This window comes from Chrysochloris asiatica, unplaced genomic scaffold (assembly GCF_000296735.1).
Source record: "Chrysochloris asiatica unplaced genomic scaffold, ChrAsi1.0 scaffold00094, whole genome shotgun sequence".
NCBI classification, from domain to species: domain Eukaryota; kingdom Metazoa; phylum Chordata; class Mammalia; order Afrosoricida; family Chrysochloridae; genus Chrysochloris; species Chrysochloris asiatica.
In genome coordinates, this window is record NW_006408612.1 from 7,780,808 (window position 1) to 7,795,133 (window position 14,326).

The window sequence follows — 14,326 nt, forward strand, 5'->3', positions numbered from 1 at the left end:
GGGTCCGGCTAGGAAGAACGGTGCGGAGCTCTCAGCGAACCAGAAGCTGGCTGCGCGCCTAATCTCTTATTCTCACATGCAGAATTGTTACCGCAAATCCCACCCGACCTCTCGGAGAGTGCTGGTACCCTGTGTTTCGATTTGATTTTCCTAAAATAGAAGCTCCCTGGGCCGCCACATAAACCCCGCTAGGCCGATTCCTTAGCCCTCCTGCTCGCTTTCCTCGCCTTCCTCGAGGTGCCGCAGGAAGCGGGAAACAGCAGCTTGGCGGTCGCCGGGCCTATGAGTTCCGCCGGCCGGGCCCGGATCTGGGGGCGCACAAGGCCCGTTTGGCAGAGACTCTGAGCCTCTACAGCTCCGGGCTCGCGGGCTGGCGGGGAACCAAGGGCGGAGGAGAGGAGGCCACTGCGGGTTCCATCTGGCTTCTTGACAGGCCCCTTCACAGGCTCAGAAGTGGCGGCTCGCTTGAGAGAGCCAAGGTCCCAAGGTAGAGATTGTGGTTGTCGTGTTCCGCGGGGGTGACCCGGTCTAGGCTGAGAGCCCGAGACTCCCCCCATTTCCCCCTTAGGGCCTGAGCCTGAGCTAGGCCGCAACGTAACTGCCTCTTTCAGCGACGGGGAGACCCGACCCGGGCTGCGGGAAGGAAGTAGGGTACGCCGACTGGGGAGCTGAGAGAACCCTAAGCTTCTACAGCTCGGACAGTCGAATTCTGAGGCGCCTCTGAAAGAAACAGCCTCTAAAATTTCCACCCCAACCCCTCAGGTCTGTATGCAGGAAGGGCTGGGACAGGGCCAGAGGTCATGGGGGGGTACTCAGCATCCCAATCCTATTCTCGGCGACCAGGTTGGGGCTGGGTCAGTCAGAGCTTCAAGATGGGGCTTTGCTTTCGCCCCACACCCACCAGTTTCTGCCCGGGGGGGGCGGGGGGGGGGGGGAAGGGCCCGGGCCTCCTTTCCGCGTCTTCCCAGCCCCCAGGCCTGGCTGCGCTCTGGGGCTGGTTGGCGTGAAAGTTTCAGCCTCTATCAGTACAAGCTTCCCGTGAGGTCACGTGAACAAATATGCTAGCATTTGAAGGCAGCGCCTGTTATTTCCCGACTTCAGGGGGTTTCCGGGGCTCTCTCCAAATCCAGAAAGGACCACGTTCTGAAAGCAAAACAAATCTTGAGCTCTGGGGGGCCGGGGAGAACTGGGCTGGAACCCAGGAGTGGGTGGGGGCACGGATGGTCAACGCTCTGGGCCTGGGAGTAGGACTGACGGGCGGGTGGACGACTGAGCTCAACGCAAGGGAAGCCAGCTTAGGGACTACCAACTCGTTCCTCCTGCGTTTATTGGTAGTTGAACCTCAGCCTGGTTCCGTTCTACCGGGAATTCCTAGTGCTCGGGTATATGGCCGCGTCTGCGAGCGCGCAAGACCAGGGTTGGGACAGTGTTGATTGCAGACAAAGGGGGAAGGCTTGCTCTGCCCCCCACTGGCGCCCACTCTGAGGCCGAGGACACCAGGTTTATGATAAATTGGGATCCAGGTAAGCAATTGCATGACAAAATGAAAATCTTTGAGCGCGGGGCTGCTTGCCGTCCTGAGCGGGATACTAAATATGATTTATTTTGTGTAATCTGTGATCTTGATTATTGCCAATTGGTGAGGCAGCCCGCGTAGACCTAGATGCACTTCTACATATACATCGAGAGGACGGTGATTAATCGTAACGAGGTGCGCTTTGTGGGAACGCTCCCCGCCTACCCAAAGGTTAGGAGGACACATTACCCTCCCAGGCTTGGAGGGTGGTCGGTGGCATTTGGGGGGCCTATTACAATGGCTGGGGACTGGAGGAAGTATTTTAGGGGGTCAATATGCAGTGATGAGAATGGGCTGAGAAATGAAATGAATAAAAATAAACTTTTTTTTTTTACACTGTCACTGCCAAAGTAAGATGGAGCGTCATATTAATTTTGTGTCTTTGGACTGCGCGGCTGAGCTTGGGCCGCTTGATTTATATGTATTTTAAATAAACTCGGTGGCCAGCCAGCTCTCTGCATTGTTCTGGGAGCAAGCTCCCCACATGCATGCCTCTTCCTCTTGATTTTGGCTTAATATTTTTTCTTGAGGGATTTAAAATGCTACTGAAGCTCCTCTTTCCCATTTCACCCTCAAATCAAGAGAATCCCCAAACTACCCAGAAGTGTTTTACAGGCTCCAGTACTGCTTCTGCTGAAAGCTAAATCATACTTTGTTTTGTGCATCCCATCTATCCTTTTGTTTACTTGTTCTTGGGAGGAGAAGACAACCCATCCAGGGTCTTTCCCAGGATAAGGCTGGAGTTGGCGGCTCCATGATTAGAAACATCACAGGGCCAGACCATACTGGGCCTCTGTGGGGAAAAGCCCTCCGATCACAAGGAGCACTAGCTTAGTTTCAGTTGGGGTGGGTCCCAGTGTGACAGGGTCCGACTTCTAGAGCTTTCTTCCTCAAAGAAGAGCAGTAAAGTTGTTTTGTCAATTGTCTGCACTTGGCTCCATCAGAACTTAAAGTCACTGGACATTTTTCTTTCTTGGCTGCCTTGGAGCTGCGCGCCTGCCAACTTAGTCAGCTGAATCCAATTACTGCGAGCAGCATTTCATTTGGCCCCATGGAGCACTCACTTATAACTTCCCCTAAAATTTCAATAATCTCCACCTCGGCTTCAAGCCGGCCCTATCCTAGAGTTTCCCTGGGTGCTGGTGGCGATGCGGTCTAGAGTCTGGAAGGCCTAGGACTAGCTGTTCAATGACAGCTACCCTAGAGGGGTTTCTTGCCATTCCCCTAGTATCTGGCTGAGAAATGGGGTACTTGAGTTGGTGGCCCAGAGCCAGCCAGGCTAAACCTGAGATTCCGGGAGAGCCAAAGGCCGGTACTGACGGTAGGTGGGCCAGGTAAGGCAGAATGGGAGAAGGCTGTGAGGTTCTGGGCTGGCCCACTTTGCCCAACTTAGGATAGTCTTTCCCTTCCGCTTCCCAAGCTTTGGCACCCAGAACGCAGAGCTTACCCTGATCTCCCAGGCGCAAACTTACCCTGTCCTCCGCCGCTGGGAAAACAAAATCTAGCTATAGGCGCTGAAGAGATCGGGTCTTTGGGTGGCCTTCCAGTTTAGCCCTTCTTCTGAGGGGACGCTCCTATTTCTAAAGAACACCATCTCAAAAATAAATAAATAAAATAATCAAGCGGCGAAAGTTGACGTCCGCCCACGTGAATGTATTATATAAAGCGGTTTCGGGACCCGCCGGCCCGAGATCTAGGGTACCTCGCGCCTCCGCCGCGCCGCCCTCGGGGCCCCGCCCAGCGGAGCCGGCTGGGGGGCTGCGGACGGGTGTCGTGGCTCCCCGGGTCGCCTGGGAAGCTGAGGCCGAGGCTCGAAGTTAGGAGCCCAACCGGGCCGGGATCTCTCCAAGGAGCTTCCGTTGGGTGTTCATTAAGGGGTGAGTTATTGCCGCATGAGCCAAAGGTCACTTCAAAGGCTTATGGCTGCGCGCTCTGGTCTTTTAAAGGGCTGGGGAAGCTTTGTGTGGGGCTTTCCCGGGCGCGGTTTAGTGTTTGCAAACTACTGAGTCGACAAATTGCACAGGGCAGATGTAAGAGGGGGAACTGTGTCTCTCTCCTTTCACCTGACGGGGCGGGCACCCGCTGAGCGAGGCAGCGGTGCCTCCTCTGTGTATTCGGTATGGATGGAAGGGATATTTGTTTCTTAGGCTGCTTGCCGGATGATCCCAACATAGGCGTTGACTGTCTAGGTCAGGTGTGTGGTGGCTGCTTACTGGAATAAAATAAACCCCAAGAAATAACTAGATATAATGCACAAGAAATAGGACCCAGCTCCCTCTTCACCGGGGCTCTTCGTGTCAGCCCCTGACTAGGACTCAGCCAGCACTCAGACCCATTTACAAGTCCACTTTCCTGCTGTCCGAAACGGTCTCCTCTTCTCCACACCTCATTCTGTACTACCGTTCTCTTCTGCCCTTGGAGGAGTGGGTTGGCCTCCGGGTTTGGGGCACCTGGAGCACCTAGAGTTTGGCGGTTGCAGAGTCGGGGGTAGGAGTGTTGCCTGTTTTCTCTCACCTCCGATCCACTTGGCCAGCCTAGTGGCCTGAGGATCTGGTGCTTCGTTCAGTACAGGACTCTTACCCCTTACCCCATCCTGCAAAGGATTTTGATGTTGTGACCTCCTGCTCTCCTGGAGATAACTGAGCCTCCTTTCTGCCAGCCTGTGCTAAGGGTCCACAATGTCTACGGGGCACCATATACAATAGTCACATGGATTATGATGACACCCTTAAAGAGGAGTAAGGCCTCTGGACATGTGTTTGTAAGAAAGAACAGACTACCACTGAAGAGTTTTCCATTTTGTTCCAGATTCGTCTTTACAGAATATCAAAAGAAACCCGAAGAGCCTACAAAAAGAGTTAGAGACAAAATTCAAGGGAAAAACAATCACACACACATGATTGTGGTGAGTGGGTGTGTTTTAAAAAATGATTTCCACTACATTTCCATCTGTCCTGCAATTCGAGGTAGCTATTTCAGAATTCATACTTCAAGACATAAAACAAAGAGCGGCTTTGAAGTGGATCACCTCGGTGTGAACTGCCGCCCTTACATGATAAGCGATCATCGGGCCTTCAAATTTATGGCGCTTTAATGGGGCGAGCCCAGTACCTTAAATGCAGGGTATATTGCGGTATTGAGTTATCTGGATCAAATAAGAGTGATTTAGAAGGCCTGTTCTGGGCTTCCCAAAGGGCTGAAGAGACTCAGGCTGAGAAACAGGAAGATTTGGACAGAAAGCTGTCCCAGCAAATAAACTCTCTCCTGAGCAAACCCAAGTAGCAAGGAAACCCAGAGCAGAGAAAATCGTTTCTGGGTTCCAGAGAATTCGTGAGGATGCCTAGGCAAGAGTCGTGTCCACAGGAACGACGTCCTTGGGCAGCCAAGGCCCTGGTTTAGCCGAACCAAGGAGAGGAGCCGAGACCAGCTAGAACCTTAAACAATTTTTAGCGAAATCGAAGCAACCAGCACTCCATTCCTCCCCCCACTCCTCTCTCAACTTACAAGACTGACTAGCGGTCGGTGATTTATAACAGTTGCGATTGCGGTGCTAGTCACAGCCCGGCGACTGTCGCTCCCGCCCTTCCCAAGCCTCCCGCCCTTCCCACGGCCGCGCCGGGCCGGCCTCCGCGTGTCCTGGCAGGTCTCCCGGCGTCCCGAGGCCGTGGCAGGCAGTAGGGCTTCGGCCCGGGCGGAGCTGAGCGCACCTTCCATCCGGCAAGCGGCCGCCAAGCAGAGCTGCAGGCGGAGGCGGGCGCCGGTCATTTTATATAATCCCCCTGCTAGCCGGGCGCGGGGCGCTGGCCGGGAAAAGTGCGGAGTAGAGAATTCTTTTGCTGCGCTTCCTCCTACGCGGAGCCTCTTTTCCACTTCTGAAAAGTGCCGAGCCTTGGGAAGTGTTTTTCTTTTCATTCGTTACTGAAGCGTTTACTGCTGCCGAGCTTGCAGTCATAAATTTTGTTACAAACCACAATGACAGGTGCATTGATATGCACCGTGAGAGCTCCAGCCGCTTAATAACCTCGTCCCCTGGCCGCTGTGAGCGCCTTTTATTTATTCGGTATCATATTAGGTATTGATCCCGGGCAGAATTAAGTGCAATGAGCGAGTATCAGGGCTCGCCTGCTTCCGAGGCGCGGCGGGCTGGCGCTACCCGGGAATGAGCGGCGGTCACTCCGAGGCCGCCTGCCTGGGGTCTGGGGGCCGTTTGGCCTTGCATTCTGGACCTGCTGTTAGGCTTCCAAGCTGAGTTGGGTAACTTCCTAGGGACCACGAGAAAGGACAAGCCGTACACCGTTTGGTGTCCTTCCTCCTGGAGAGGCCAGAGTTGATGTTAGAGGGGTCCTGGAAAGGCTGCTGTAGTTGGTTTAAGGGTTTGGGGGGTAAAGGGGTGGCAGAATGAGAGGATAGGGCTGCAGAGGGCTTCGGAAGAAAAGCTGATTCCCGCTCAGCCGCCCCATCCCCCTACTAGGATAGTCTTCCCATTCACCTATAAAGGCTTTTGGGATCTGGAACCCAAATGAGCAAAGGCACACACACACACATACAAGAAGAAAAAAGAAAAAAAAAAAAAAAAAAACAGAGAACGAGAAAGCCTTTTTAAATAGGGGGTGATCGAAAAGATGAGCCACTGAACAGTTGACCATTGTCCAAGTGATTTATGACCCATTCCTGCTTTTTAGGTTCAAGCAGAGTTCACAAGGAGTAAGGATTTCTGGAAAGAAATGAGGCCCCTTTACCAGTTTTGTAACAATATTCTCACATTTTGTTTTAGGATAGGTGGTTTCTTTGGAGTGCTGAAATTTTTTTTCTTTCTGGGGCTGCAAAGCTGAGAGCGCTGCTGCCCTTGTTTCTAAGGGAATAGACATTAAAGTGGTGGATCATCTTTGAGTTGGTCCCAAAATTCCTTCAGACAATGAAAACAGAGGCAGGAGAACAAACTGCTTACTCAAGAAGTTGCCCAGTATTTATCTTTTTGAGTTCTGTATACAGAGTTTCCCCCACTACAAATATGCCATAGGAACAAATATATATATATATGTAAAACCACCCCAAAGACCTGGTCACTTCCTAAAGCAGCAATATTAATGCAGCTGATTGGCTTATCAAGATAAACTTGGTCCACCTAGGAGGGGGAGGAAGGAGATGTGTTGCTTTTGTGGTCATTGTAAATGGAATGACAGAAGCAGCAGCTTGCATTCTGGTGGTCTGAGTGTCAAATGTGACCATTAAACATCCAGAAGGTCCAAGGTTTAATACTAGAAGCAGAATCCCAGAAATCCCTGCCACTTAACCAAACCCAGACTGCCTGGTCCCTTGGCCCTAGGGCAAATACATATAAATATAAATCACAGAATGGGGATTTAGCTGTCCATTTGATATTCAGTGACTCTAATATTAAGAGACTATAGAAAACGAATGGAAAGAAATATGGAGTCCAACATTGTTAGGTAGATACTCTAACTTCATACATTTAAAAACAATAATGTAAACAATTCTGATACAAACAATTCAAAAAATGTAATATCCTCATATTCCAGTATCTCACTGAGAAGGGTCTATCTCATCAAGATAAATGGCATATTCACTTAGATTCAAAAACAAAATGAACAGTGCTACCAAATAACAAGCAAAGACTAATTTTCAAAAATTTGAAAATATTTTTAATTGGGTTAGGCTCTTTGGTGAAAGTGGAAGAAAAATGAGAGAGTGGAGAAGTGACTTAGGTTTAAGAGTGGTCAAATCCATCTGGCCACATAAACTGTCTAGAGAATAAGGTCCATCATGATGATCACAATGGAATTAAGAAGCATCTCTGGGGAGGAAAGTTGCCTGAAAGATGAGATCAAGAATTAAGACCAGGGAGCTGACCTATGAGTTTTCTTTCTAAGACAGACCAAAGTGGTTGAATAGCATTAGTTATACTTTAACTTCTTAGGAGCCTTTGAGGAGAAAAGGGAGAAGGGTGAGATGAGAAAACTCCAAGAGTCTGGGGACACAAAAGGGGTAGAATTTTTCTTGTTAATTTTTGTTTGTTATCATGTCATCATTTCTCATTGGTTATGGGTTGGGTGGGAGATGGGATAAAATAGATAATCCATAGAAGAGGTCAATAATAATATCTATTTATATAAGATATTATTTACATAAGAGATCCAGAATAAAAAACATTAATGTTATAAAGAATTCTCCATTCTCACATGGTCATGCAAACTATGTATTTCAAAATCTAAACCTTTTTTGCCAATCTCTACTGGTATCCATTTAAAAATAGTGGGATGGACAAAGTTAAAGTTTTAGAAAAATGTGGATGAAGGACAAAACAAAACTCAAAATAAGCCTGGGAGTTTCTTAAGTCCTATTCTTGGTTTTCATCTCCTAGTTTTTGACACTGTCCATTCCCCAGTACTGAACTGGGCGGCTTCTTCTGCTGTCACTGGAAAGGAGACAATCCAGGTTTCCATGAAAGATGCTGTGATTTTGAAACCAGGTGGGAAAGATACTTTGTGTGTGTCTGTGTGTGAACATTTGCTGTTCTGAAAGTGTTATAGGAGTTTCTTTTGTTCACTTACAACCCTAGGATGACCCAGTGATTGACTAATTGATTCATTCCTTCTTTCTGTCATTCAACAAGAATTTATCACACTTACTGCATGCCAGATACCAGGCTAGATGTTAGAAATATATACTTGAATAAGGCACAGGCCCTCCCTGCAAGTAGCTCACAGTCTAGTTAAAATTTATGAGGGACTTAAAAGCTTTTCCATGAAGGTTCAGAGGCTAAATTGACAATACTGGAGCAAGAAAAATGCATCTAAGGGAGGGGGGAAAAAGCCCCTTCCTTAGGCTGGAACTGAACTGAAGAGAAGATGGATCTTGCCTTTGGTTAGGAGGAAAGTTTTCTAGCTTTTCCTAGGGTTCAAGTTAAACCACCCCAAATCCCAGATTGTACACCTTTCCCCTCCTCCTCTCCAGGAAGTGGGTGGGCAGCAGTGAGCCTAGGGCTTATCTCTTATCTTTCTATATTGACTGGTCTTGCCAATGACAGTCCCTCTGGGGCCTCTCACTTTTCTTGGCAGGTCATCTGGGGCCTGGGGCTGGTCCACCTTCCCTCTCAAAATAGCTAGACATTGGCGGTGGTGGTGAAGGAGAAGGTGGCAGTCAATGTTATTTGAGCAGGGTCAGCAGGCCCTGGAGCTTCCTGAGTGCACAATGCAGAAGGCTGCTTACTATGAAAACCCAGGACTCTTTGGAGGCTATGGCTACAGCAAAGCCACGGATACCTATGGCTACAGTGCCCCACATCAGCCCTACCCACCTCCCGCCAACTCCCTGGACACCGATTACCCTGGCTCAGCCTGCTCCATTCAGAACTCTGCACCTCTTCGAACCCCAACCCACAAGGGGGCTGAACTCAATGGCAGCTGCATGCGACCTGGCACTGGAAATGGTCAGGGTGGTGGTGGTGGCGGCAGCCAGCCCCCTGGTCTGAACTCAGAGCAGCAACCACCACAACCCCCTCCTCCACCACCAGCCCTGCCTCCATCCTCACCCTCCAATCCTGGAGGTGGGGTACCTGCCAAGAAGACTAAGGGTGGGCCCAATGCTTCTGGATCCTCCACTACCATCAGTAAGCAAATCTTTCCCTGGATGAAAGAGTCTCGACAAAACTCCAAGCAGAAGAACAGCTGTACCACTGCAGGTAGCTCTCTAAGGGGAGGGGGGCGGGACGGACATCCCATCCAGGGCCACTAATCAAAGTCTCTTCCAGACTGACTCCCTGTTCACTTTGGAACCAAGAGACTCGGGGGGGGGGGGGCTGGAAGTGCAATATTGGAGGCCATATGTCTAAGCTCCTCCTTCGTAGTATCCCTGATGGGGGTCCTACCTTTGCAATGACAGGGTGCTCACTTCCATTCCAAGCAGCTAATGTGATTGCTGGACAAGTCTCAGTTATTACTAGAGAGCTCTTCCTTATATTGACTTAATGTCTGTTTTCTGAGGCTGCTGGTTAGAACTCAAGCTTCAGTGTTCACCTAACAACCCTTCCAAATTTGGAGACAGGTATGATGATTCCCAGGCTGAGGGGGTCATGTAGCCCATATCACATGAATCCCACTGTCTTAAATTAAAAAGAACTAACATTTTTGGAGTTCTGCCTATGTTAGGAACCAATCTAAGTATGCACTATTAATTCTCCAAATATTTTTTCGAGGTAGGTATACGATAACATCCTCATTTTACAGATAAGGAAACTGAGTATTAGGGAGGGTAACTGACTTACCCAAGATCACAAAACTACAAAGTGGTAGCTTTGAATCCCAAGAGCCAGACTCCAGAGCTCCTCACAAGACATAATCACAGAACTTTACTTGGTTCACCCAAGTCCAATTCTCCCTGTTCCAGCAAATCCATAATGGAAGGAGGTTATGTCCTGGGGAAATAGGATATGCCCTTAAGCAGGAGCTGCCTAGGGACTCTCTGAGGTGAGGGAGATTCTAGAGTTCAGAGGGTCTTCCATAAACTCACCAGGGTGTGTGGAGAAGCCCTGAAGTCTGCTCACTCTCCCTGTTCAACTTGCTTGGTTCCTGGACTTTTCTGGAGGCACAGGCACAGTGTGTTCTTTGATGCAGTTTATCTTCAAGTAGATGAACCTGCTTCCAGGTGCAGGGTTAGTTTGAGGCCTGGGATGTGACTTATCAGTTCTCTGGTTTGTCCCATGCTCTGGGGAAGGGGGGCTGCTGCTCCTAGGTAGAAAGTATCTTCCAGCTTGCAAGCTTTTTCTTTACCCTCCCTCCTCAACTGCAGGCCCAGGCCCTCCCTCCCAGAAGAAATCCATTTGTCTTCCTAGGGAGGGAGTGGACAAGCAGCTGAGAGGTGGCAGGGTGGTGGAAGGCAGTGTTCAGGCTGCTGCTGCTAGCACTTCACTACTCAACATACTGGCAGCCTGGCCCTGGGTGCCCTAAAACTCCAGGGCATATTTTAATGATTTACCACCTCCCTGCCTCTGAGTGCAGAATCCTTGGGTGCAGATGGACTGGAGTGGGATGCCAAGATCCCCACCCCCACTCCTTGCCAGTTTGGGGCTGCCTTCCTCCCAGTAGCAGAGGCTGGGGGGGGGGTGATCAAAGAAGCCTGCACCGGAGGCTTTTCATCTCTCATTATAGTTTTTCATCACCTTTGGGTGGGATAGTGGGCTAGGCTGGAGGGAATGGGTGGGCAGAGTGACCTTAGAAGGCAAAAGAGGGTTTCAGGTGCCTCTAACTTTCAGGTGCCTCTAACGGGTAGGCCAGAAGAGTCCCTAGGAATTTCACGTCTCAAGAGCCCCTCCCTCAACTAAGCCAGGATTGGAGGTGGGGGGAGGGTGGAGAAGAAGGGAACCAGAGAAGCACCCTACTCCTGCCCTGCGTATCCCCATCTCTCACACTCAACGCAACCCCCTTTCTCCCTCCCTACCCAGGAGAGAGCTGCGAGGATAAGAGCCCGCCGGGCCCGGCGTCCAAGCGAGTGCGCACGGCGTATACAAGCGCTCAGCTGGTGGAGCTGGAGAAGGAATTCCATTTCAACCGCTACTTGTGCCGGCCCCGCCGGGTGGAGATGGCCAACCTACTGAACCTCACCGAGCGCCAGATCAAGATCTGGTTCCAGAACCGGCGCATGAAATACAAGAAGGACCAGAAGGCCAAGGGCATTCTGCATTCTCCAGCAGGCCAGTCCCCCGAGCGCAGCCCGCCGCTCAGCGGCGCCGCGGGCCACGTGGCCTACTCCGGCCAGCTGCCACCGGTGCCGGGCCTGGCCTACGACGCGCCCTCGCCGCCAGCCTTCGCCAAATCGCAGCCCAACATGTACGGCCTGGCTGCCTACACGGCGCCGCTCAGCAGCTGCCTGCCGCAGCAGAAGCGCTACGCAGGGCCCGAGTTCGAGCCCCATCCCATGGCGAGCAACGGCGGTGGCTTTGGCAGTGCCAACCTGCAGGGCAGCCCGGTGTACGTGGGCGGCAACTTCGTCGACTCCATGGCTCCCGCGTCCGGGCCCGTCTTCAACCTGGGCCACCTCTCACACCCGTCCTCAGCTAGCGTGGACTACAGTTGTGCCGCGCAGATACCTGGCAACCACCACCACGGACCGTGCGACCCTCACCCCACCTACACAGATCTCTCGGCCCACCACTCGTCTCAGGGACGTCTGCCCGAGGCCCCCAAACTGACACATCTGTAGCGGCCACAGCCGCCGCCGCCGCCGGCTCTTAACTCGCGGCTCAGTTACCTCTCTTGGTGGGGGAGGGGGAATGGCGGGCGGGGCCCGCGAGGCGGCTCGGTGACCCCCTCCCTGCTCTGGCCCGGCCCCCCCTCCCGGGTCTCGAGCCTCTAGCGGCCGTGGCGCAGGCGACCGGGCCTCCCCTCCAGGCGCGCCCTCCTTTGGGTGACTCGCCATAAATCAGCCGCAAGGATCCTCCTCTGTAAACCTGACAGTGCCGTGTACTGCGGACCGAGGGACTCTAATCTGGTAATGGTGTCCCGAAGGTAAGTCTGAGACCCATCGGCGGCGCGCCCTGCAGAGGGTCCAGAGCCCAGAGAGCCCCGGGCCTGGCCCAAGTCTAGCTTAGTTTCGGAGATCTTAATTTATGTGCTCCTTCCCGTCCCATAAGGATTGCATTGGACTCAACGATCTGTATTTATTATTTGAAGCGAGTCATTTCGTTTCCCTGATTATTTATCCTCGTCTTAATGTATTTATGTGTATATTTGTAGAATTCCTCCAGCCGGGTTTAGGAACGCGCTCCCAGGCCGCAGGGGCCACATTTCACCTCTTTAATCCCCTTGGTCTGAACTAGTTGAGAGAGTAGTTTTGAACAGTTGTAACTGTGGCTGGTGTTTGTAGTTGATGTACAGGAATAAGACCTCGAATTGTCCTTCCTGGGTAGAGTGAGGCAGCCCGTAGCGTGGCTTGACACCCGTTACTCATTTCTCAACAGCCTCAGCCCTTACCACTCTACACAATTTATTGATTTCAAATTGTCTGGTACTATTTGAAGAAATATTTAGAATAAAAAAAAAAATTCTCAGTCGGAAGTGTATCTGTGTTAATCATGCATACTTGCAAGCATAACACCCTGCCTTTATTACAATTGCCCTAGACAAGGTCCTGAAAGAGGGTAACCCTTTAAAATTAAACACACACAAAAAATTATTTGAAGTCTAGCGCATAAATTGGTTCTGGGGATACTTGATTACATTCCAACAATTGACATTAAGAAAGCATATCTGAAGATGCAAAACTAGCAATCATTCTGGTCTGGGTGAGATGATTTTGTAGGCTTTTCTCAGCGCTGTTGCTGATTCTACCGTCCTCTTTCTACTCATGAATCTACTTTTTTTAAGAATCCATTTACATTGGGGAGGTCAGAGCTCATTTTTCTGCTTAAGTAATAAAAAATAAACTTTGAAAGAAAATTGACAATCAAAAGACACAAGAGAAGACTATGAAAGATTGAGCTATGAAAAAGCTAAGGTGAAGAAAAAGAAAAGGTCATTTGGAGACACACCTAAGCTTTTTCACTAGAAAACGCTGTCTTAATTTTTTTTTCCCTTTGTAGTGGTCGGTGGTTCATTTCTAAAGAAAACACACATTCCTTGCGATGTAAAGTAATAAAATGTTTCATTAATGGAACATAATAAGTATAAACACCTTGTTTATTCCTGTTTCTTTGTACAAAACGGGCGAAAATGTCTTCAAGGATTTATAACCATTTTGTAAATATTAGCTTGGCGTTAATTAGGGGTGGACAACTTATACTCGCTTATCTGGGAGAGGGCATTTGGCTAACGCCTTCAGATAAGGTTTAATTCTTTTGTATTTCAGCAAAGTCGGCCCACGCATCTCTATTTGGTTTGACAAATAATGCAACTCCTACTACATCCCCTGGTGACACGAGGTGAAATTCCTATTGTGTGGAAATAATTTAACTCCTAATCTTCTGGTGGAACAACAATCGTTTCTATTTGGATGTTTGTGTTTCGCTGAATAATGATGGCTCAAAATAATATCTAGTTTCCTTGTTCTTTTGTGCTGTTTTTAAAATGGCATGTTAGAGTGGAGGTGGGAGGGGGATAGCCTTTTGCTAAAATTCACTTTATCCGAGCAGGTTTAAAGTATACATGTTGTAGAAGTGTATCAGCAGAATAAATTACTTCATTCGAAGGCATATTTTACCCACTTTCAAGGCTTCAAATTGTTTTATATAAAATTTGCATCCATAGGCAGGATTTCTTATTGTCTTGAAGAAATTATTTTTTAAACTATTACGGAAATCAAAGAAGAGCTTGCAGGGTTTACAATCCTCTTTCTTAACTGGCGAAATATTAAATAGATGAATTGTCAGGCTGTTTAGATTCAGCCAGGTTTTCCCTCATCTCCTCTTCCTACCATAAGTAATAATAAAAATACATAATCTATCATGACTCCAGGCGTTTTCCAGTGCGGTGTGTTACCGCGGAGTATCTGCTGAGTCTGCGGGTGTCTGCAAGGCCCCAAGTGTCATCTGCGGCTTAGGGTTTCATGGATTAGACTTTAAACGGTGTCTAGCCGGGTTGACATCAGCTTCTTCTCACACTCTGGTTCCAAGCAAGTGCAGGGTTGGTGGTGCCTATCCAGGTAGCCTAGCCACAGTCATCCCATAGCACCTGTCTCCACTGGAGGTGTTGGGGCTTTCTCTCAACCCTGTAGGTCCCTGAGGCTGGTGAAACGGAC

General features: G+C 49.8%; 1 protein-coding gene across 1 annotated transcript; it reads left to right on the forward strand.

Moving 5' to 3' along the window:
- The first annotated feature begins 4,394 nt into the window (after positions 1 to 4,394).
- On the forward strand, positions 4,395 to 12,644 carry HOXD3 (homeobox D3). The gene is made up of 3 exons (XM_006866670.1): positions 4,395 to 4,481; positions 8,656 to 9,278; positions 11,037 to 12,644. Exons 2-3 carry the CDS (start codon positions 8,741 to 8,743, stop codon positions 11,792 to 11,794), a joined length of 1,296 nt encoding a protein of 431 aa, XP_006866732.1. The 5' UTR covers positions 4,395 to 4,481; positions 8,656 to 8,740; the 3' UTR covers positions 11,795 to 12,644.
- Positions 12,645 to 14,326: the final 1,682 nt, after the last annotated feature.

Coding starts and splice junctions, on each gene's coding strand:
- HOXD3 (XM_006866670.1), top strand. CDS start 8,741: ATGTTATTTGAGCAGGGTCAGCAGGCCCTGGAGCTTCCTGAGTGCACA. Junction 9,279..11,036: donor GAACAGCTGTACCACTGCAG/GTAGCTCTCTAA, acceptor CTCCCTACCCAG/GAGAGAGCTGCGAGGATAAG.